The sequence below is a fragment of the Cygnus olor genome, chromosome 11 (genome assembly GCF_009769625.2).
Source record: "Cygnus olor isolate bCygOlo1 chromosome 11, bCygOlo1.pri.v2, whole genome shotgun sequence".
Taxonomy (NCBI): domain Eukaryota; kingdom Metazoa; phylum Chordata; class Aves; order Anseriformes; family Anatidae; genus Cygnus; species Cygnus olor.
Window position 1 is genome coordinate 11,304,178 of NC_049179.1, and position 23,759 is coordinate 11,327,936.

Consider the following 23,759-nt stretch of genomic DNA (forward strand, 5'->3'; position numbering starts at 1 on the left):
AAAGGAGGCAATACAGTAGAAACTGGGTGCTGTGAAAACAATCTAGCCTGATCTGGTTGGGTGGCTGAGTCACTGAATACTGCACAAGTGTAGTATGTCTTGCTTGACTAGGAAAGAAGGGAGACTGCTTCAAGGGACGTTTATAGTCTATGTGGCTTCACTTGTGCTTCTGTTACTTGGGATGCCTAGGAAACAAAAACATGACTGCTATTGTTCTTCACACTTGTGTGTGTGCTTCCGGGACCCAACCACAGATATGCAGGACCTAGAGACATCATAGAAAGGTCACATCTTCTGGACAGGACTGCATATGTGAATGACTGAACCTAACAAGATTGATTAAACAGATTTTGCCTTGCTGCTTTGGAGCCAGCAGTACCTCAGTTGTGTACCCATTCCCCTCAGGAAGTGGTTAATGTGCTTTTCAAAACAAGGGGCAATTTTTCTTCCATAGTGTGATTTAGTCATTCATTTTAACCACAGGATCCTGCTTCAAGCAGGCAGCAGCTTGAAGCTTATGAGAAAAAAGTTAACTGGGACATGTGTGTGTAGTGGTTTTTTTGTTGTTGTTGTTTTTGTTTTTTTGACTGCTAACCAAACTTCTAGGTTATCTGTCAAACCAGCCCACAGTATTTCCTGTTGGCCCCTTCCCAGTACTACTGGTAAGTGGAAAGTCAGTATCCTGTTTTCTCACCTTCTGAAATCTGTACCTTCATTCCTTATTCTCATATTGACTATTTTTGTTACAATCAAAAATTTTGAGCCTGACTAATTTAAAAGGGCGTGAATAATTAAAATTCATTTAAAAGCAAAGCCAAATTTCTTAGCCTTCCTGAAGTCTTTTAAATGTGCCAGGCAGTATTTCTCTTACCCTGTGGAAAACCCAAGAAAAACAATTTTGATCTAAGGGAAATATATCTTGTGGTAGGTGATTTCCTAGTTATCAGTGGTCACTGGATAGGACAGTTGAATTTTATCAACTTCCACCGAATTTTCAGAAGTAAGGACACTGTGCAAACCATACAACACTTCAGCATAATAAAATTTTATTTTGATCTTTATTAAGAAACCTAAAATATTGGCTCCATATACCCGACAAAGAGAAGAAAGTTTCCGGAGGAGCAAAGGAAAATCCTACTATATATCTGTGTAACATGAGTTCCTTCAGGTCCAGTGGAAATATGTTCACCTACACTAGAAAATTAGCACTAATAAAAGCATCTAAAAATTAAAACCATATAACGCTTCCTCTCTGCCTGGGATCCCTAAGCAGTATGGCATTACTTTTGTAGACAGTAATGTAATACGAATAGAGATGCTACTTTTAAAGCATAGTAAGTATAAAGCTCAGTTTTAAGCTTTCAAAACTATCTAAGCACCTTGGGTACTTCAGTGCAGTGGATAGAGGAGTAGGACATCTAAGTATTCCTGCTTAGCAGTAGGTTGAAGACAATTTCTGTTATGAATCAAATATAACAAAAAATTGTTGTAATGATTAATGAAACTTAGCAAGACAAGAGTTCAACAATATTAACTGTTTAAGAAAGCTTTCAGATGGTGTTAACTGAAGAGCACCTTGATAAAGTGATGGGACTCAGATCTACAGGAACTGGGAAGGGGTATTGCTTCTTCGGTTCCTTAGATGTTTATTGGCAGCAAAGTTGAGCCACAGTGTTTAAATTACACTGTTACATGTTTTCTCCCACTCTTCAGCCTGTCGCTGGCTCACTTACCCAGTACCTGAAAGAGCAACATTTGTTTAATGAAGTTGTGCCTAATTTCTGTGAATTCAGAATAAACTGGATAATCTTTTTGGTCATTTTGTGTACTTGATCTTCAGAATTCTCCCACCTACTTTTTTCCTTCCCCTTTTTCAAATTTGTTGGATTTGGGGATTCTCCCTTTGTAGTCTTCACTTGTCTGGACTTTTCTCCAGACTTTCTCCACTTGAAGCTGCCAGCAGAAGATTTTTGATGTAACCTGAGGTGCTCTGATCTAGCCTGGTGTAAAAGCAAATTGCGGATGTATAACCAATGAGTTAGTCACTGGAAACATTGATTCATTCTGTGGAAATCAGAAGAGCTGAGATAATATCACTCCTTGTGGGGTTACAGGAGGTTGCAAACCCAAATCGTCTGCACTCCCTACACTTCCCTCCTATGTTCCCAGGGACTGAATGATTTATTTCCTACCTCAAAGATGAATAGCTTGATAGTCATGAGTGTACTGAAGGCAATGCTTTTTGCCAGCAGGACTCTCAAACACAAAACAGCCATGAAGAGCATATTCATTTTTTCCATTTTGACATCTGTTTTCAAAAGAAGAAAAAGATAGAAGAGATTTTGGCCTTGATACTATCAAAAAAAAAAAAGGGAAAATCCACACATCATAGATGGTGAGGAAAGGAGGAACAGAGGGAAAGGTGGCAGAGAAATTCATCAAGTTCAAGGACAAGAGAAAGAAATGCCTGCCCAGTGAGAATTTAATTCCCATTGCTGGTTTATCCCAGGGAAATTTCTCAGTTATTTAACCTGTTAACCCAAAACAGCAGCTTATTCCTCAATAAATATTTCCAATTCTGACATTTTTATACTAGAGAAAGTAATTTTTCCTGTCTTCATACAGAATCCACAATCAGTGAAGCCTATTGTTTAATAAGTATCTACAATTCAGACATTTCTGTACCAAAGATAATACATTTTCACGTATTTTTACTGAATCACCAGTAAAGTACACAAACTATACTATTGCTTTAAGCAACTAACCTTTTGTAGAGGCATCTGTAATGTTGCAAGCATTCCCTGTCACCAGTTCTTCAGCTTTCTCTTCTGTTGAATGATTGAGACACACTATAAACTGTATCTAAACTACATAAAACGACAATTATAGAAGGCACATCTATAACCCTTTTCCCAGCAGTAGATAAGCATTATTGGAGTATCAGATGGCAGGCAGACATTAATTCTGGTATTAATTTGAAGAGAAAAACTATCTATCTACATGTGATTGCAGAAAAATCCACCAAGATTGTTGAGGATTTTTCTATCCTTTTCGAAATGCACTTTACCATAAGAAAAAAATAATCAAAAAATAACCAGAAGTTTTGGGTTAAAAATGTATTTTCCTTTTCTTTTTGTTTTCATAAGTTATTTCATGCTTTCTGCTATCAGACGTACACTCACGTGCCTTGAACGATTTTGCGTTAGATAAAGGTAGACTCACAAACATAAAGAGTTTTGGTTTTGGTTTGTTGTTGTTGCTTGCTTGTTCTCCCCCCCCCCCCCCCCCCCCCCCCCCCCTTTTTTTTTTAAGAAGAAAAGTCCAGTGCTTAAGTAGTTGAATTAAGATCATCTACACCATGTACTTTTGAATATCTCACTTCCACATATCTAAACACCTAAATATCTTTCTGACTGTACTTTCTTGCTCCTGCTAGATGCTCAAAGAATAAGAAAATATCTTGGAGGAGGCATCTCCCAGAATCAGTCTGTGCTTGTACCACAAACACTGTACCTGGCAGGATTGTGCTGGCTGCCGTCTCATTCCTCTTGTGCACAGCCTTGCAGGTCCCCTCTGCATTTGGTGTTACTCCAATTACCTTCCAGGTACTGTACATCCCCTCTGATGTGACAAGAGGTGCCTTCAGATCATATACAATGTGACCCTCAGGCCCATCAAGACTGATGTTCTTAGGGTAGAATGTCCTTGCCAAACAAGCTATGTTAAATTTGCTGCTATATTGTTTGGGTTCATTTGATTTAAGTGCAATGACTTCTGGTGTAGAATATTCTTGTCTGTCTGAAAAAGAAGCATAACTTTAGAATAACTTTATTTCTGCATACTTTCCTGACAGCTAAATCACCTGCAATTTAAACATAGTCCACTCATGTTTGTCCCCTGACACCTGAGTGTCTTCTTCCTTCTGTTTCCCAAAGAGCAGATAAAATACAGAAAGGGAGCATAGTGTGATTTTAATGGAAAGTTTTAATCCCTTGGGGTCCTAAACTTGTTTTTACCAAAACTCATACCTATATGTGAATTCATTTAAGTTAGGCACCTTGAAAAGAGGGAGTTCTTAAGAATACAACACAAATGATCATATTCATTAATAATTCATAATAATTTACATCCTAAAAAGAACATTTTTTTCAAGGGCAGCCTTATATGTTTCTAACATGATACATGATAAAAGATCCTTTCTAAATTGTGCAAAAATCCTTTACTTGATGAGGTTAAAAGGCTTAACCATAGAATATAAGTGACAGGACTCTGATACTCCACTCTACAGTACTGTTCCGATAAGTGGGATTGGGTGGGATTACCTGCAGATACAAAATAATGTTGCTAAAACAGAAGATGAAGTTAAATTTTCATTTACTAATGTTCAGGTCCAAGGAGATTTTCTTTCCAGATTCTGTTATTTCAACATTTCCATAATATTTCTTTGAGGAACCTGACCCAGGCATGGAAATGTCTCTAGACTTAACAAGTGAATAGTGTTACGTGAGTTCTGGAGTGATTTCCAAGTTATGAGACCATTTCACTACATAACGCTGAGCCATCCTAAGAAATAAAACTAGGGCAACTAATAGAGGCTTTCAGTGCCATTCCACATATCCCATTTACTCAGTCTTCTCTCTGCCTATTCCTTCTGAAAGAAACAAGTCTCCCGTAGATCCTTAAGGCATCTTTGTACTAAGCATTTGTGCTTTCACTGAAACCTACCCGTCATTACTGTGAAAAACTAGGAGAAAAAGTAGAGATCTCTGGAATGCTCATCCCCAGTTAAATGCTTATCCAGGATTTCCTGATATGTTCATGTGCACTGCCTGTCCTGGAAGTTCAGCTGCTGGGACTTGGAGCTGACTCTCTCTCATCTCCTTGCATAGGAGCTGGTTTAAGCTGAGGTTATAAGCATTTTGTCTGCACCTAAGTTATAGCTCCTTCAGCATCACAGCCCGTGCCTGGCCATGGCAATCTCTCATGAGACCCCCCCCCAAGAGTAGTGTGTTCAGCTCTGGGGTCCCCAACATATTAAGGACATTAACCTGTTGGAGTGAGTCCAGAGGTGGCTGCAAGGATGATCAGAGGGCTGGAACACCTCTCCTATGAAGACAGGCTGAGAGAGTTTGGGTTGGAGCTCAGGGGAGACTTTATTGCTTCACATTCCCACAGAAAAGCTGGGGAAGATAGACCATCCTTATAAAGATCGCCTTTATGAGACTGACATTTCTAAATATGAAGTGCTTTCTCACATTTCAAACAGTTGTTGCTAAATCACATACGCCCTGCTTTTCCACAGGATTTTTCTGCTGAAACCCTTTATGTCTCCATTTTCCTTTCCATGCGTCTTAGTGTTACACAAATGAAAGAAAAAAACTAACTTTACCTCATGCTAAAGCTGGGCCAAAATAGCATCTCCAGTAGGTATAATCAATACAGTGTGAAATTTAGTAGTGCAGCTACTGGGGGGAAAAGGGTTGGGGAGAGGTGGTGTTGAGGATATGTGGAGTAATGCTGATGCACACAACTAGGAAAACAACTTTTTTGGTCCAGAAAAGTTTTGTTAACTAAATTGAGGACTTGAACACCTGGTTGGTGTATGCATGTTCAAGAGATCCCTAGCAACAGAAAATTCTCATTTAACTGCAACATCATACAACCCACCCCACTTCAGATTTACTCCACTTTGTCCACCCCACCTCAAACTTACAAAATATATTAGTTGTAATACAAATGGAACTTACTTGGTTCAACTGAGAAAGTGATCCCACTTCCAAATACAAGCTTGTCTGTTTCCACAGTGTTTCTGCATAGTCAGAAAAAAAGAAACAATTTCCTCACTACATATTAAAGGTGTATAAAATCAAGGAACAAAATGACAGTGGTTAGTCCAAAGAATATGTGAATGAAATGCTATGAAAGCTCTCCAGAGAAACTTTTCTTTCCAAAACTGGTGGGGAACAATATTTTTGTAGTAGAGAGATTTCAAACAACTTGATGCAGGCCAAAGCTTTTAAAACTCTTTCCTCTTCTCTTTTGTTAAGTCAATAAGCAATATACTTGCAGAATAAACAGTCACAGGAATTCTTCAGTTTGCTCCTTCAACACATTCCCTTCTTTCTTTCTTTCTTCCTTGAAATCTAATTCTCTTTTTGCAGTCTCAGGTTTTTGTATGAGGCCTTAGAGTGTTTGTGCCATTGTGCTACTCCAAGTTCTCAACACAGTGATATACTTAGTTACAAAATTGCCTCTTCCTTCCTTTTTACTTCACAGTATTTCAGATGAGACAGGTATACCGATATACCACACAAAGAAATCACATAGATTTGCAAATAAGACCATGGGTCAAAAGTGGGGATTTAAACCTACCTAGGACATATAGAATTACAATGTGGCTCTGGGAACACTTAGATTTTTGCCTAATGAAATAAAACAAAAGTTGTGTATGATTCTACAGAAATTAGCAAAACTCTTCAGAGTTGCAGAAGTGTTCTGCTTCTGTTTGTTTCTTTGTTTTTTCACTTTGGAATTTTTTTTTTAATTTTAGTTTTTATTTTTTTTCCCAGGAAGAAGAGGAAAGTGCTGACTCTGGGCTTTTAGAGCTGTTATCTTTCTGGATGGCCCAGGGTTAAGGGTGATTTAGTACCTCAGTAAATCATGCTTTTGGTAACTGTTCTTTATTAGGTAGAGACATATTGTACCATAGAGGCATTATTAAATAAGTATTTTGCTGTGGATGGTGCAAGTTGGATTGATCAAATGCTGCATGATGGTCAAATTCTGCACTCTTAGCATGAACAGCATCTAAAGATTTGTGTGAAGCATAATGTGCAGGGAAAAATAAAATTCACGTGAATACATTTGTTATGCGTATGCGTGGTGAGATGCTCCCTTCCTCTGTTATGGCAAGGGAGAATAAAAGAATAGAACACTTATATAACATACTTACATAACCAATTCACATTAAAAAAAAATCTGATTTTTCTATTGTTGGTCTTTAAAGATATTGATAGACTATTTACAGGTGATACACAACAACTGTGTTGACTCACTCAGTTGCTCCTGAATGGACTAGACAATGCCCTCCTTGGGTATACGGACAAACTATTCACCAGATAATAGTCTGCTATCCACAGACCAGCAACCTTCTAGAAACACATCTGACACTCTTGCATCAGCTTGTTGGTCACAACCGAAGGTCACAACCCTGTAAGAGTAGTTGGCTAGTCTTGTTGGCTGGTCAAGGAGTGTTGCCTGGTGAAGATGTTTGTGAAAGAGAATATGAGATGTTGACAATCAAATGCATGGCTTCACCAGGGGCAAATCATGCCTGACCAATCTGGTGGCCTTCTATGATGGAGTGACTGCATCAGTTGACAAAGGAAGACCAACTGGTCATCTACCTGGACTTCTGTAAGGCTTTTGACACGGTCCCACATGACATCCTGATTTCTAAATTGGAGAGATATGGATTTGATGGGTGGACCATTCGGTGAATAAGGAATTGGCTTGATGGATGCACCCAGAGAGTGGTGGTCATTGGCTCTATGTCCAGGTAGAGGTCGGTGCTTTTCAATATCTTCATCAATGACATAGATGATGGGATTGAGTGCACCTTCAGCAAGTTTGCAGATGAAACCAAGCTGAGTGGTGCAGTTGATACAACAGAAGGAAGGATGCCATCCAAAGGGACTTGCATAAGCTTGAGAATTGGGCCCACATGAACCGAATGAGGTTCAACAAGTCCAAGTGCAGGGTGCTGCACCTGGGCCAGGGCAATCCCAGGCATGTGTACAGACTGGGAGAAGAACCTATTGAAAGCAGCCTTGAGGAGAGGGATTTGGTGGTTCTGGTAGGTCAGAAGCTTGACATGAGGCCAGCAGTGTGTGCTTGCAGCCCAGAAGGCCAACCATATCCTGGGTTGCATCAAGAGAAGCGTGGCCAGCAGGTCAAGGGAGGTGATTGTCCCTCTTGGCTCTGCCCTTCTGAGGCCCCACTTGGAGTACTGCATCCAGGTCTGGGGTCCCCAGTACAAGAAAGCTGTGGACCTGTTAGAATGGGTCCAGAGGAGGGCCGCAAAGATGATCAAGGGGCTGGAGTACCTCTCCTATGAAGAAAGGCTGAAAGAGCTGGGGATGTTCAGCCTGGAGAAGAAAAGTCTCTGGGGAGACCTCACTGGGGCATTTCAATACTTAAAGGGTTCTTATAAAAAGGATGGAGAGGGACCCTTTACTCGTGTACATAATGATAGGACAAGGGGGGTGGGGTTTAAACTGAAAGAAGGGAGATTTAGATTGAATGTTAGGAAGAAGTTCTTTACTCAGAGGTTGGTGAGGCACTGGAACAGGTTGCCCAGAGAAGTTGTGGATGGCCCATGCCTGGAGGTGTTCAAGACCAGGCTGGATGGGGCCCTGGCAAACCTGATCTAGTGTGTGGCATCCCCGCCTATGGCAGGGGGGTTGGAACTAGATGATCTTTAAGGTCCCTTCCAACCCAAGCCATTCTATGATTCTATGATTCTGTGATTCTATGACAACTTTCCTTATTGTTGCTCATCCATAGGTAACATTAGTGCCTTGACTACACGGTAAGTAGCTTCTCCATTTCAGTTTTCTTAACCTTATGCTTAGATTGATTGCATTCTGCTCGGGCTTAATTAATCAGTGTGGGTACTTACAATATATCAAATTTAGTCCGTGGTCTGTTGCCATGTTATCACTCAATATCAGAAAGACCCTGATTATCCTGTCACGTTTTTGGCATGGTCAGTCTTGTCCCAACTGGTGTTTTTTACCCAGTGTGCAAGGAGCTGATTAGCACTCAGAATCAAGACATTTGTTTATTTCATGTCTGCACAGAGATGAATGCCAGGTGGTAACTCCACGAAGCTCACATGCCACCCTTACTGAGAACAGTTAGTTCTTTTATATATTACAAAATGCAAGATCATAACTTCCTCAGGTTCAATGACAGCATGCACTTACATGATTGGTCTTTTAACTTCTTGCTTTCATTTAAAGATACAGTACATTACTTTTTTACTACACATGCTCAAAGGGTAAGGGATTTCTAGTGGTAGGGGGCTTCCCTAGCCTAGGGGTGGGTACTTTTCTATGTTAATGGGATAAGCTTCACCTAAAGTTTACATGAGTAACTCTTTCTACTTCCTTATCTACTTCTTGTTGTCAGTGTTCGAGGCTTATAGATCCATTTGGATTCCCACTATAACAGGCTTATCTGAGTAAACTCCGTCCATTCAACAGTTATGTTGACCTCCCCTTCTGCATGTGTTGACCTTCCTTCCTGCACCAGTTTGTGACACGGGAAGTTGCGTCTTAAGATACACAATGGAAGCCTATAATAAATACACGTAGATTTTTGATGGTTGCTAGAGGACCAGCGATCTTTACTGACAGAGGGTCAGAGCTGAGTGCACAAGAAAACTCTTTTTGAGAAATATGGGATCTAGCCAATCCTTGACTGTTTCCCCTTGTTCCATTTTGGGGTGTATTTTAAAGAATTGGATTAAATTTTCTGGGGACCCAATGACCAAAGTAAAGATGAAAAGGTATTGTAATCAGTTGTAACCACAATATAGATGGTGAGGCTTGAACAAAAAATGGATACTTGAATGTAATACCATACTGCAATTAATGCAGTTTAAAAGGACAAAGAAAACTTGTGACAGAAAGAAAAGAAATGATTTGCAGAATTTCAGTACCAAAAAACAAGAGACAGTTAAGAGGTTTCTTGTGAATAGCTGGGTTCTGCTGCATTTGGATTCCAAATTTTGGACTTATTCCTAAGCCATTATACGATGTTATCAAAGGGCCAGAAGAACTACTGGAATGGACTCCAGAGTACCAGAAAAAATTTGATGAGATAAAAAGAAAACTAATGGAAGCTCTGTTCTTAGGCTTCCCTGACATGACTAAGCCCTTCCAATTGTATGTATATTGTGAGAAAAATCTCAATAATTTTCTCAGACAGGATCTTCTGTGAAGCTATTTTATTTGCAATTGCAATGGCGGGCATCCAGCAAGCAGGAGCGCAGAGTAAAAGTATACCATGACTTTGTATGCCCTATTACCCAACACCTGATTTCTCCCGTTTCCTCATTAGTTGAGTACTATAGGTTCACAAGCTAGTCGATGTCTTTCAATATCATATATGTACTATTTTATTTGACCAACCATTAATTTCTCCTTTTCCTTTTTTTCCTTCTTATCTCCTAACTAGAGGGCTCGTGATTTTTGGTTTTACTGATTTTGCACTGCTCATCCTGTTTTTCTTAGCTATCCTCCTTGTTTTGGGACAGTGGGACCTTCGCCTTCTTAATATACTTCCCACTACTATGCTACTGTCATGCCTGCACAATCACTTTTAAATATGCAAGGCTAGTGGCATTTTTCACTGCAAAAACACCTTCTATTGCAAAAACACAACTTTGTTTCTCACAATATGAAAGATAACATTGGGCCTTAAAAGTGATAACCCAAATGCTCAGGATCTGGAAAAGACCAGTGGCTTAATTCTCAAAGCAACTTGATGAAATAAGTAAAGAGTGGCCTGCATGCTTATGGTCTGTAGAAGCAGCTGCTTTATTAATCCAGAAGGCCTGGAATCTTCCTTTGAGACAACCTATAACTACAATGGTCCCTCATGAACTTCTGACAATTATAAATGATAAATGACATTACTGGGTTTCTCTGAGTCAATTGGCCAAATATCAAGCTATTCTGATATATCAAGAGGAAGAGACACTGGGTATGGTATCTACATAGAACTTGGTGCCAATAACTAAGCAAGAACCATTACAGAATGACTGCTTGGCTACTGTTGAACAAGTCTGTGCCAGCAGACCAGACTTAAAGGATGAATCATTAAAAGATGAAGATTTACAACTATATACAAATGGCAGCAGTTTCATGCATGAGAGGAAGAGGAAAGCTGGATATGAGGTGGTAACCCTCCAGGAAGAAATAGGGACTAAACCATTACCTTGGAATACCTCAGCACAAAAGGCCAAGATTATTGTGTTGATTATAGCTCTTGAAATAGAGAAAGATCTGAAAGTTAACATATATACCAAGTCTAAGTATGTTTGTGGAGTCATACATGCCCATGTAGCCATGTGGAAAGAACAAGAATTACTGACTTCACATGGAAACCGTATAAAATATGGACAGGAAATATTGAAATTGTTGCATGTGCTTTTGGAACAAAAGGAATTACCAGTAAATCAATACATAGCCACTAAAAAGGACAAGGAGAAGTGACTCAAGGAAACAGAAAAGCCAATTTGGTAGTCAAAAAGGTGCCTTACAGGAACATGTGGTTGAGGCCCTGATAAAAGGCAGAGAAATTAATATGTCAAATTTGCTGTGTAAGTAAACCCAAAATACAAAGAAGACCACCTGCACATGAAGTGAAATGAGGGATAATCCCTGGGGAACACGAGCAAATAGATTTCTCTGCGCTGCTGATATGTAGGCATTATAAATACCTACCTGTTTTAGTAGATACATTTTCAGGGTGACTGGAAGCTTTCCCTTGCCACACCAATTGGGCTGGAGAAGTTGTAAAAGCTCTTTTAAAAGAAATAATTCATAGATTTGGAATCCCTGAAGGATAATCCTCAGATAATGGTCCTCATTTCATTTCAGAAATAGTCCAAAAGCTATCAAAGTTTCTTCAATTCAAATGGGACATACATACCCCTTGGATGCCCCAGTCTAATGGAAAGGTCAAAAGGATGAATCAAACCCTCAAAAGGCAGCTTTCAATGTTATGTCAAGAAACTCTTCTTAAATGGATAGATGTTCTGCCAATTGCTCTGATAAGAAATAGAATCTCCCCTCAGGTAAGAGAAGGAATAAGTCCTTTCAAAATATTATAAGGAAAACCTTACCTTGTCAATAGGACAGAATACCAGACTGATGGCATGTATATCAGGGATTATGAATTATGGAAAGATTACCTGGTGTCTCTCTCGTGGGTACTGTCTTCTTCACGCAGATATCTCAACCAGAGAGCTCCACTTCCCTTGGATGTCCTAGCACACAGCTTATTCTATGATTCTAAGGTGGGAGACAGTGACCAGAAAACCTGGTCAGTTGTACTACTTGATAAAGAAAGAAATGCAGTATGAGAATGTTGATTCAATCAGGGTTGTCTGAATGAAGATCTGTGGATCAGGACGATAAGAAATAAAGAAGGGGGAACTGTAAGCAAAATGCTGAGACACAGACCTATCACAGCAAAAATGAAGACAATAACAAGAAACAAAACTCCCAGTCACAGTGGTTGATGAGCTAGCAAGCTACAGGCATAATTTCCAGGAAGATCAACCCGAATTTTGGACCTGTGAACCAGAAAGAGGCTGGACTAGGAGGATGCAGAAACTGCAGAGCTCTGAAAACCCATGGAGGTGTGCAGGGGGGAGGAGCAGCAGGAGGAACAAAGAGGGATAGGTAGAAAAGGGTAGAAAAATCATGTGTAAAGTGAGGCCAGTCACTATGCTTGTCTGACTGAGCCCTGCAGCTGAACACCACAGTCTGTCCTTTCTTCTCATCTTTTCTCATGAAACCTTCTCTTAACTCACTCTCTGTTTATTCACACTGTCTCTCCTCTGTGTCTGTGCGCCGCAAGACAGGCCTGGCATCCTGGCAGGGTTGCTGGGCATACATTCCAGCCATGCTGGCACTTGAGGGATCCAGGCAGAAGTGCTGGAGAGACACAGTTGTAAGGGACCCAAAAGGAACATCAAGCCCAGCTCCTGGGTTTTCTCTCTACTGGCTACAAAGGAGACACAATGAGTAACTTAGATACAACCTTCTGAACTGTGGCAGGTAAAACCCCACCTGCTGACCAAGAGAAGACAATTAGATGTTCAAAATCAGATTAGCCTGAGCCCAACACCCATATCTGAGTGCAAGAAAAACTATCATGGCATATAGTGATTGTCCCACAGCTTGCATCATGATCAGTATCAAATCTGTTCTCTGAGATTGTGAGGAAGTGGAATATTATACACCTGCAGGCTCTTCAGGAAGTCAGTTAGTGTTGTGTAGTTCAGTCCGCTTCAATTACAGTGATACCTAGTCCACACAGTAATGAATAGTCATACAAAAACATTTCTGATTTCATTTCAGTACCAGGTGACACACCTTCTTTGATGTCTTGTGAATGCTGTATTTTGTCTTCCTCTCTGTTCTTTTACTGATGGAAAATCAAACCACAGAGCAATTTAAATTAAAAGTAACATTGTCAGCATCACTGCTATGGTAGATTAAGGAAATGTTATGCCTCTCTCACTGGAACATTGCCCATACTTGGTGACATTGAATATGGATCAATTTCAGAGCTCTTTACTCTTAAATAAATTTATTCTAGATTTCTTTTCAATAAAATTCTGGAGATTTAAGGTAGGACATTTTCTTAATGTCAGAGACCAGATGTACCCAAATACGTTTAGTGTGAGTTTAATTTTGTCTTACATATTAGGACTATTCTGGACTGATCATCTACCAAATTACTTTTATTTATAATATATTTATGCCGTAGCAAAATAAGTCTGTGATACACATATTCATCAGAGGTTAATTTTGCTTGGTGTCATTGCCTATTTTGCTGTACAGATGTGCTAAGATTTGAAGGATGGGGGGTGATGCCAGAAAACACAGAATCACAGAATGAACAAGGCTGGAAGACATGTTAGAAGACAGTCTGATCTCAAACCCCTGTTCAAAGTGGGGTCAGCTAAATCAAGTTCCTAAGTGCCATATCTAGTTGAGTATTGAATATGGAGACTATACAGCCTCTTTGGGCAGCTTGTTCCAATACTCAGTTACCTTCCAAGTGAAAAAGCTCTTCATTATGTTTAAGTGGAATTTCCCGTATTTCATTTTCTGCCCATTTCTTCTTGTCATATCACTAGGTACCACTCAGAAAAGCCTGGCTCCATCCTTTTTACTCCCATGGGTACATTGCTGGCCCATGTTCACCAGAGTCCCTCAGGATCCCCACGTTGTTCTGCCAAGTTGCCAATAAGACATTTTTAGTCACTTTGTGAAGAAAAAACTGTACTCTAGTTCAATTTCTACTATGGTGCCTGTCTAATTGGTGTATGGGGAGAAAAGGAGTGGGGGCTGATTTACTGTGTTTACTGTGGCTACTTGTCGGATTCCCTAAAATCATGAAATTACCCTTCAGACATTTCAAGGAAAACTTTCCTCACGAAGAATGGGAAGAAAATGGTTTTGTACCCAACTATCAAAACTGTGATAACATTTCAGCCTTGTCCCCTTTTTTCTTTTCTTTTTTTCTTTTTCTTTTGTCCTGCTCTTTCCATCAGTCATTATGATTTTTTTTCTAAAGAAATTCTATTTTTTCCTACAGAAATATGCAGCTGTGTATGCAGCTGTTGCAGGGAGAGCTGGTCCTTAGAAGGATCTGCAGAGCTGATGACTTGGCTTTGAAAGGATGAAACATTACATCGGACTCTCGAGAAAGGATAGAGTAAAGCTAGGTTTTAGGCATTTCCCAGAGTGTGTTGGATCCAACTCCAAGCTCAGCTGCTATCAGTGATGGGTATGCCAGGGATGTTGTAGGTGACTGACTCTGAGATCTATTCTGTTCTATATATTTCTCTGCACATAAGAAAGCATATCTGGAAATGAGAGAGGCTAAACTGAGAAGGTGGTATATGGGTGGAGAACTAGATCAATCATAAGAAGTTGGGTGTTGGGTGTTAACCCTGGCATATGCCAGCTAAGAACCACACAAGTGCTGACTTGTGTTACTCCTGCAGTGGGATAGTGGAGAACTGGAAGTGAGAAAACTCATGGACTGAGATAAAGACTTGAGGGAAAGCAAAAGCTGCAGATGCAAACAAAACAAAACAGGAATACATTCATTGTTTTCCACTGGAAAACAGATTTTTAGCCATTTCTTGGAAAGCAGGGTTTCATCATGCATAATGGCAACTTGGAAAGACAAATGCCATAATTCCAAACATTTCCCACTCCTCCTTCTTTCCCCACAGCTTTTATTGCTGAGCATGACATCATGTGGTATGGAGTATCATTTTGGTCAGCTGGGGACAGTTGTTCTGGCTGTGTCCCTTCCCAACTTCTTGTGCACCCCCACCCTATTTGCTGGTAGGGCAGTGTGAGAACTAGAAAAGATCTTGACTGTTGGTAAGTGCTGCTCAGCAATAACCAAAACATCAGTGTGTTATCAACACTATTTTCCTCACAAACCCAAAATATAGCCTAATGCAAGCTACTATAAAAAACTTAACTTTATTCCAGCCAAAATCAGTAAATTGGGTCAATCTGGTGAGGAGAGTCACACAACATGTGTTTCACTACACATTCTCTGAATTTCCAAGAACAACTGATGTGTTATAAATTCTCACTTTTCAAACTGTGTCTCCCTCTTCCAGAAGTCACAAATTAGAAGCTTCCCAGCTTCATATTTGTGCCTGGTCCAAGAAAGAGATGAAAAGACTGAATTCAACCTTTCAGTCCCTTTTTTTTTTTTTTTTTTTTTCTTTTCTAACCCAGTAGTTACTGAATGTTTTCTCAGAATGGTTTAGGAAGTGGCATCAGTAGATGCCAGTGACAAACAACACTGGTTTCTACATACACCTTCAGGTACAGCAGTTTCATTTGTGAAGGGCGAGACATTGCCCATGTCTCAGTGCAGTGCGGGAGATAAATGGGTAGATTCACTCTCAGTTATGGATTCTGGCACATTTTCAAAGCACAGCTGTGTAAGACATGCAGGTAGCTTGTTTATTGCTGTTGTGGTTTAGCCCGGCTGGCAGCCAAACACCACACAGCCGTTCGCTCACCCTCCCCCCTCCCTTTCCGGGATGGGGGAGAGAAACAGGAAAGTGAAGTCTGTGAGTTGAGATAAAGACAGTTTATTAAGACAGGAATAATAATAATAATAATAATAATAATAATAATAATAATAATAATAATAATAATAATAATAGTATTAATAGTAATAATGTGTACGAAATAAGTGATGCACAATGCAATTGCTCACCACCCGTTGACCGATGCCCAGCCTATCCCCGAGCAGCCGGCCCCCCCCTCCACCCCGGCTAGCCACCCCTATATATTGTTCAGCATGACGTCAGATGGTATGGAATACCCCTTTGGCCAGTTTGGGTCAGCTGTCCTGGGTCTGTCCCCTTCCAGCTCCTGCTGCATCCCTAGCCTGCTCGCTAGCAGGACAGAGGACAACACCTTATTATGAGGTGTTGTAAGAAGATTGTTAAAATATACAAAGAGTTTGTCAAAGGGAGAGAAAAATGTGAAAATGGGAGGTATCAAGGCGATTCAGGGAGAGATGTCTGGGAAAACAGAAGGAAAAAGGCATTAAAAGGTCCTGTTATGTGCACTGGGGGCTGGCAGTTCATTTGTTGTTGAGGGGGCTCTCTATTCTGTGTTCATGTCTGTGTATTAAGGTTTAAATGCCAGCAACTGGAAAAAAAAGACCATGTAGGTCTTTTGTATGGTCAGACCATAAGAGCCTGGGCCATGGTGGTACCAGCAACTGGAGAGGAGACCATGGGTCATACGGGCTCCTGTGCCTGGAATACCAGCAATTAGAAAAAAAAAGACTGAAGTAAGTACATATTGTTTGAGTGTATATGTCAATGTGTGCAGTCACTAAAGAACATCAAGCCAGACTAACCAATTAGTAGGATATAAAAATTGGGATTCAGGTATTAAGGCAGCCGTAAGTCTGGGCCAGATACTGGAGAAACCAGGGGATCTGAGATTTGACTGAGATTTGCTTTGGGGAACAGGAGGTCCAAACCAAGTACCAGAGTACAGTACCACAGTGCATAAACTGTGACATCTGAAGATGAGCTACTGCTAAGACCAGATGTCTGAACCATCTAACAGAGAAACCCTTTTACGTGTGTCCATGTCTTTGCATGTGAGGCAACCAGGAGACCAAGGAATCCATTGCCAGCTGTCTAAGGTCTTTTACTGGGGTGGGGGAGAGAGGAAAGGCATTTAATAGGGTGGGTGAGTGGGTGCCTATGTGTGAGAACCAGATACTGAATTGAGGTTGTGGACCTCAGAGACGTGGGCAACTGAGGAGACTGTGGATTGCAGGGGAAGCTACAGGATAGACTAGCGTCAAGAGCCAGCTACTGGAGTTCTCCACAGTGTGAGAGACTGCCAGTATTACACTTATGTGGATGTGTGCATGCATATACATGATTTCAGTTAATGCCCTTTCATCCTGATCAGTCAGAGGGAAACGGGCTCTTTCAGGTTTTTTGTGCTGTTCATGTTTACGTCTGTTCGTCTAGCCATGTATATATTGTCTATTGTATGAGTGCACCTATCAGGAATACACAGTTATACTCACTACAAGCCTGAACTGGCTACTATAGAAGCCAACTTAGAGAAGTCATTCACAGCATCACAGATTAAGAGAATGGCTGAGTTTGAAAGGGACCTCAGGATGTCGTCTGGTCCAACGCACTACTCAAGCAAGGCCACCTAGAGCCAGTTGCCCAGGACTACGTCCAGACTGCTTTTGAATATCCACAAGGAGGAACACTCCCCCGCTTCTCTGGGTAACCTGTGTGAGTACTCCATCGCACTCACAGTACAGAATTATTTCCTCATTGTCAGATGGAATATCCTGTGTTTCTGTTTGTATTCATTACTTATTGTCCTGTCACTGGGCACCACCACCACAGCCTGGCTCTGTCCTCTTTACAGCCTCCATTTACATATTTATATACACTGAGAAGATTCCCTGCTGAGCCTTCCCTTCTCCAGAAAGAACAGTGCCAGTTCTCTCAACCTTTTCCAAATGTCAGATACCCTAGTACCTTAATCATCTTCATGGCCCTTTGTTGGACTCTCTCCAGTATGTCCATGACTCTCTTGTATGGGGGCACTCAGAACTGGACACAGTTCTCCAGGTGTGACCTCACTGATGATGAGTAGAGGGAAAGGATCACCTCCCTCCATCTGATGACAATACTTTGCCTAATGCAGCCCAGAATGCCATTAGTCTTCTTTGTGTCAAGGTCACAATAATGGCTCATAGTCCGTTTGGTGTCCACCAAGACCCCCAGCACCTTTTTTGCCAAGCTGCTTTTGAGTTGGGTGGCCCCTAACATGTACTGGTGCATGGAGTTGTTCCTCCCCAGGTGCAGGACTTTGCATTTCCCTTCCTTGAACTTCATGAGTTCAAATGGACTTCCTGCCAGTCCATTTCTCCAGTCTGTCCAGATCCCTCTGGATGGGACAGCATAACCCTCTGACATATCAACCACTCCTCCCGGTCTTGCATGATCAGCAAACTTGCTGACAGTACAGTGTGAAACCCAGTGGGTTTTAGAGCCTGCCACTGTCAGGTCTATGAGTTCGAAGTGCTTTGGGTCCCAGATCCAGATTTGAGAACTGATACCCATGAGTGGGCTCAGGCTGGTACCACATAGCAGGTAGAGGCTGGCTGCAGCAGGGTGGGAGAAGGCCCAGCCAGAGACTCTGCACTGGCTTTGGGCAGGAGCCTGTTCATAAATCTGCCCATGCTGCTCAGGAGGAGTGCTTCCTTGGGCCACACTGCAGTTCTGGGTTGGTGCTTTTCACCTTATACAATGGTTCTGTCTGTGCCTGTGAGGCCATGCAGCTGTAGGGATACCTTGCTCTTCATTTTGTCTGTAAAGGTGGTGATTGGCCTTGGAAGGACAGGTCATAGCAAACTAAATGAGGTTTTGCATCAAATTTTCCTATGTCTTGTAGATATCCTCAAGGGCCTGATAAAACCTGTACCTCACAGTGTCTCAGTGTCACAAAGAAAGAAAAAAAAAAAAAAACATACAGCTTTCAGTGATGTTGCTGGTGAGTAGCAGGTATCCAGAAAAGATTCCCTCCCTGGAAAAAGATATCATCATCTCTGTCGGGCATGGAGCATCTGGAATGACGTGTGACATTCTTGAGGATTAGAGGGAAAGTCCAATCCTGCCATAGTGGCCATCATGCAGAGGTAGTGAGAGAGCCCTGGGCACTGCCACCTCTGACCATCTGTCTTCCTGTAGAAAAGGAGAATAGACACAAATAGATATACTTTGAGCATATGCACTTCTATGTCAGAAGTACCTCTCATGCTCTTGCATTTCCCTCTCTGCCAGACATCAGTGCACAAAGAAACACCACCCATGACTTACCTGGACTGAGTGCCAACACAGCTAAGAAATCTTTCTGTATGGCTAGCACTGCTGGTGCCCCAGCGCTGGCAGAGGCCACTCACAGCAGGCTGGAGGAAGGTCTATCAAGAAGGATTAGGCAGTGCTGGGATGTGTTTCTGCTTGAGGTTTTAAATACTCTGCAGCAGGCTATTGCTGCTCAGGCCCAATATCCAGATCCAGCATGTAGAAAAGCAAACATCCACCTTTGCTGTTCCCAGAGCTATAAGGGTACCCAGCCTCTCCAACAAGGGTGCAATCCCCCTTTGGGAGATAGACAGGCAGCTTGGGGCAGATTTGTGCTGCACACAGAAGGAGCCAAGTGCCATCTGGCAGACCCGAGAGGCTTCACAGCAGCTCTGAGATGGAGAGATGAGGGTGCCCTGCTCCCTTTACTCTCTTGGGATTAAAGGAGCACCAGGGTAGATGTGGAGAAGAGGCAGTGATAGTAGCTTGTGGAGAAGTCTGTGAATCAGATGAAAGTCTATGTTGTGTGAAAGGTTTGGGGATTGAGCTGCCCATGGGACTTATACACAAAATTTTATTTCTGACTTCTGTTATAAATGTCAAACTTCTCTGAAAATTCAGTTGCCATGGATAGGTTGGGAGATCCAACATCTTTTAGTCCTAATCTTCACTGTTATTTCAGAGAACATGTACAGGCAACTGTCACTTTGAGGAAGGGCTCTGTCACCACAGTAGTCCTCCCACTTTTTGTGCTGCCTCTGCCTCCATTGATTATATGGTGTGCTGTCTGGCACAGAAGTAGGTGGCTGTGTCTATGGCTGTAAGGGCATGCAGCTGCAGGGAAACCTTTTTTTTTGGCTTTATCTGCAGAGATGGTGGCTCGGCTTTGGAAAGGTGGGGCATAGCCTGTGTTATTCCCAAAAGGATAGATCCACGCTAGAAATTGCAGCTCCCCTGTTGGAGCCAGACGGACATAATTCCAGTCATAGCGAGGGCTATCCAAAGGTGCTCCTGTTACAGTGCAGGTGAGTGGGACTGATCCGAAGACTTTCCCCTCCTTGGGACCAGATGCCACCATTTTTATGTTGGAAAGGGTACCTGGAAAGACAGAGGGCAGGTATGAAGTTTGAGTTTTTGTGAGAAAGTTCATGGGTTCAGTAGTCAGTCCCAAGGTTGCAGGGTGCACAAAAATAGAGTCCTTTAGCTCCAGGAGTTATCACCAGAAGCAATGGTTTGCTCAGACACTACAGAACCATATTTCTTTGTACCACCCAAAGGACTGCTGAGGCAGGAGACCCACCAGAGTCTAGATAACTGCTGGTAAACATGACATCTCTCTATATATGAATTCAGAGTCTTGGAAGAAGGAGCACATGGAGTCCCCAGCCCCTCTCAGTCCCACTGCTGCCTTCACCAGCTGTACCTGAGCACAGGGAATGGGATGGGTATGGACACATGGGGAGTTGGTTTGCCAGTTGCACATGAGCCCCAGAGGAGCAAGAAACATGGGGCTACTGCTGTGTCCCCAGAAAATAGCCTGCCCCTGGAAAATTCCAAAGCTGTTCAGAGTAGGATTCTACAAGGCTCCTTGGAGCGGTTATTGGCTTTATCTAGGAATGCCTTCCCTTAATCCATGCTTAGAAAAATCCCAGAAAACCTCTCTCTTCTGTGCTACACTCCACCTGAAAAGGAAGGATGATTTCCATGCAAGGATTCTTCTTAAGAAGTGGCATTTAGAGTTGGGCAGTAGCAGGCCAAGGGCAGCCTGGATCTATTCAGTACTAGTCTCCCAGCAGTGCTGTGCAGCACAATGTCAGGAGTCAAGGCACTACCCTCTGTGAGATCATTTCATTGTTTTGGGGACAGGGAGAAGAGGAATTAAACCCCAAAGGGACACAGAGAGGAGAAGAACACAGCTCTTGCCTCCCACAAGGAAGAGACAAGAGCTGGATGGAGTGGATGGAGCCTGTGGCCCCTCTGGCCTCATGACACACACCCAGCATCACTGAGAACACCATCTCTGGAGGTGGTCCCCACCCCTGCATAGATAGAAGTGGGCTGAACATCACTTGTTCGTCTTTTGGCTCATCTTTTTGTGCTAATCTGCACCTTTTGTGGGTCCAAGGTCCAGCTATACCCTGAAATGCTGCAGGAGTGTAAGTCAGACCTGGGAACCTCCTGGGCCCTGCTAGGCTCTTTCAGCCCTGGCTTGGCAGGCATACTCTGCTCCACTCCCTCTTCCCCAGCAGTACCCCTCCTCTTTCTTCTTCCACATTCACAGGAGTGTCCATCTCTCTTTCCATCTTCTTTCCCATGGTACTTCCAGTGGCCCATGTGAGGAGGACATCAGTGCCCTGGAGTGGCTGGGGAAGAGGTAACGAAAGACCTCATTGGACTTGGTAATCGCAGGGGTAAGCAGAGACCCAAGGAGGAATTTGCTTGGTTTTTACTTGGATCCTGCAAACTGTGCTAAGTCACCATATGTGGAAATAGTAGGCAAGGTCCTGGAGATACATAATGCACAAGACCAGACACTTCCCTGTCCACAGCAACTTGAGCAATGTGAGGTAATTTTGGTTGATGCAGAAGACAAACACGGTACCCCCACACCAGGCACCTGCTAATACAAGTGAAGCCCAAAGGTCAGGGGCCTGGCAGGAGAGAAGCATGGACCCTCTGGGTGCTGTCAGCCCCTCTCCACCCTCCATGAACCTTACATGACCATTCACCTCTGCAACACACGGCAACAGTAACAGTAACAAGTGGATAGGTGCAGGGTGCCCAAAGACCCCCTACTACTTTCACATGTTCTTCTCAGTCAGGGTTGTTCCCCACCACTAACACACTGCCCATTCTTCCAGGGTATGGCATTTGGTAGGAGAGAAGAAGGCCACAACCTGTTCCTCTCCCTTTTACAGAGGGAAGTTAAAACTCCAAAGCTGTCCTTGCTCTCTCTCCCCCCAAACCTTTGCTGTCTCCATGGGCTTGGAGCCCCCAGTGTGAGGAGAAGTGAGATGGCACAGAGAAGGAATGCATGGGGCAGGCATTACAGTTGGGCATGGAAATACCTGGGCATAGAAATGGCCTTGTGTTCCTGGGATCCTTCTCGGGACCTGCCTTTATCTCCTAGAGTTGCTGCGAAGAGGAGACACAACAGCATTACGGCCATCCTCCTTCTGCTCCTTCTTTTTCAGCCTGAGCTAAGCCCAGAGCCAGCCTGCCTCTCCCATACCTCAACACAAGAAGACAGTATGGGGCTGAGCGATGCTCTGGGCATCTGAAGAGAGTGGTCAGGGTACCATGGGAGGGCAGAGCTCAGATTTTCCTAGGTCAGGAAGAGTCAGCTTGGGCCCCACCCCTTCCAGCCCTGGAGCTGGTGGACAGCTCTCTTACGCCATGAGGCGAAGTACAGAGACACTGCAGAATTATGCCAGATCATCCTCCTTAGGTCCTTCAACATCTACACATCCTACAGAAGGGCAGGAAAGGGCAAAGAGTAGTTCTGAAATGCTACAAGTCCTGGGCAGAGGTTCCAGCCTTGTGAGGAGAGAGCACAAAACCCATGCCCTTGTCCTTGACCCAGGAAAAGTGGGGCTCTCACCTTCAGGGGCTGCAGCAAAGGTGACGACCAGCAGCCAGAGGAACATTGCAGGCTTCTCCAGAGGAATTTGCAGGGTGAGGTAGAGAGTTCAGGCCTTCCTCACTTTGGGTCAGCGGAGAAATGTCCTGTCCTTTCAGCACTGAAGGCTGATTTCCTTCCAACTCTACACAGATTTGCAGCCTTTTCTGAACAACCCCTTTGCAGCTGCAGGTACTTTAGGCACTGGGGAATTGGATACCTTAGTCACTGCTGTCATGGGTGGGGAGAGCAAGTCACATTTCCTTTTGAGTACTGCTCAGCCTGCACAGGAAACCCAGGGACCTCGGTTGTCTCACCAGGGCCTCTCATAACCATTTCCCCAAACTGTTTTCTGTGTGGGTTGTTGCTCTGCAGATAGCTAGGGGCAGGGTGAGGGGAAAGATATTCATGATAATGATGTGGAGAATGCTTTCTCCCTGGGAGTGAGATGGGGTCAAATCCTTCTTCCCCCAACCTGTTGTCCCACCCCCCACCAAAGCCCGTGGCTATCAGGTCTGGGAGGGAGAAGGAGGATTTTCACCTCTGGCTCCTCCACATCTGTATCACTGTGAGCTATGCCCAAAACAAATAAATAGAGTAGGCAGTCCTGTTCTTGCATTGTGAAGACCAGGATCCCTTCCTGGAAGAACGATCTGCCCTTTGGTGGTTTTATCATGCTGGGCAGCCAAATTCCACCACAACCGCTCTCTCACTCCCCATCCTCAAAAGAAGAAAGTATGCTGGAAAGAAAAATAAAAAAGGCTCATGGGTTGAGTAAGGATAATTTAATTAAAGGGAAAAGGAAGAGGTAAAAACAACAACAGCAACCAAGCAAAAGCCGTGTGGAAGCATAGAAGAAGAAAAATAAATTATCTATTTCCCATCAACGAGTGACATTTGGCCACACCCTTGGAAGCAGGGCCTCAATACGCA

General features: G+C 42.8%; 1 protein-coding gene across 1 annotated transcript; it reads right to left on the bottom strand.

The window, feature by feature from the left end:
• Nucleotides 1–1,029: 1,029 nt before the first annotated feature.
• LOC121076182 (immunoglobulin epsilon heavy chain-like) lies at nucleotides 1,030–23,011 on the bottom strand. The gene is given in 8 exon segments (XM_040570313.1): nucleotides 1,030–2,000; nucleotides 2,193–2,308; nucleotides 2,766–2,828; nucleotides 3,514–3,798; nucleotides 5,748–5,804; nucleotides 19,972–20,062; nucleotides 20,064–20,305; nucleotides 22,809–23,011. Coding segments are annotated over 8 exon segments (1,191 nt in total). The 5' UTR covers nucleotides 22,855–23,011; the 3' UTR covers nucleotides 1,030–1,709.
• Nucleotides 23,012–23,759: the final 748 nt, after the last annotated feature.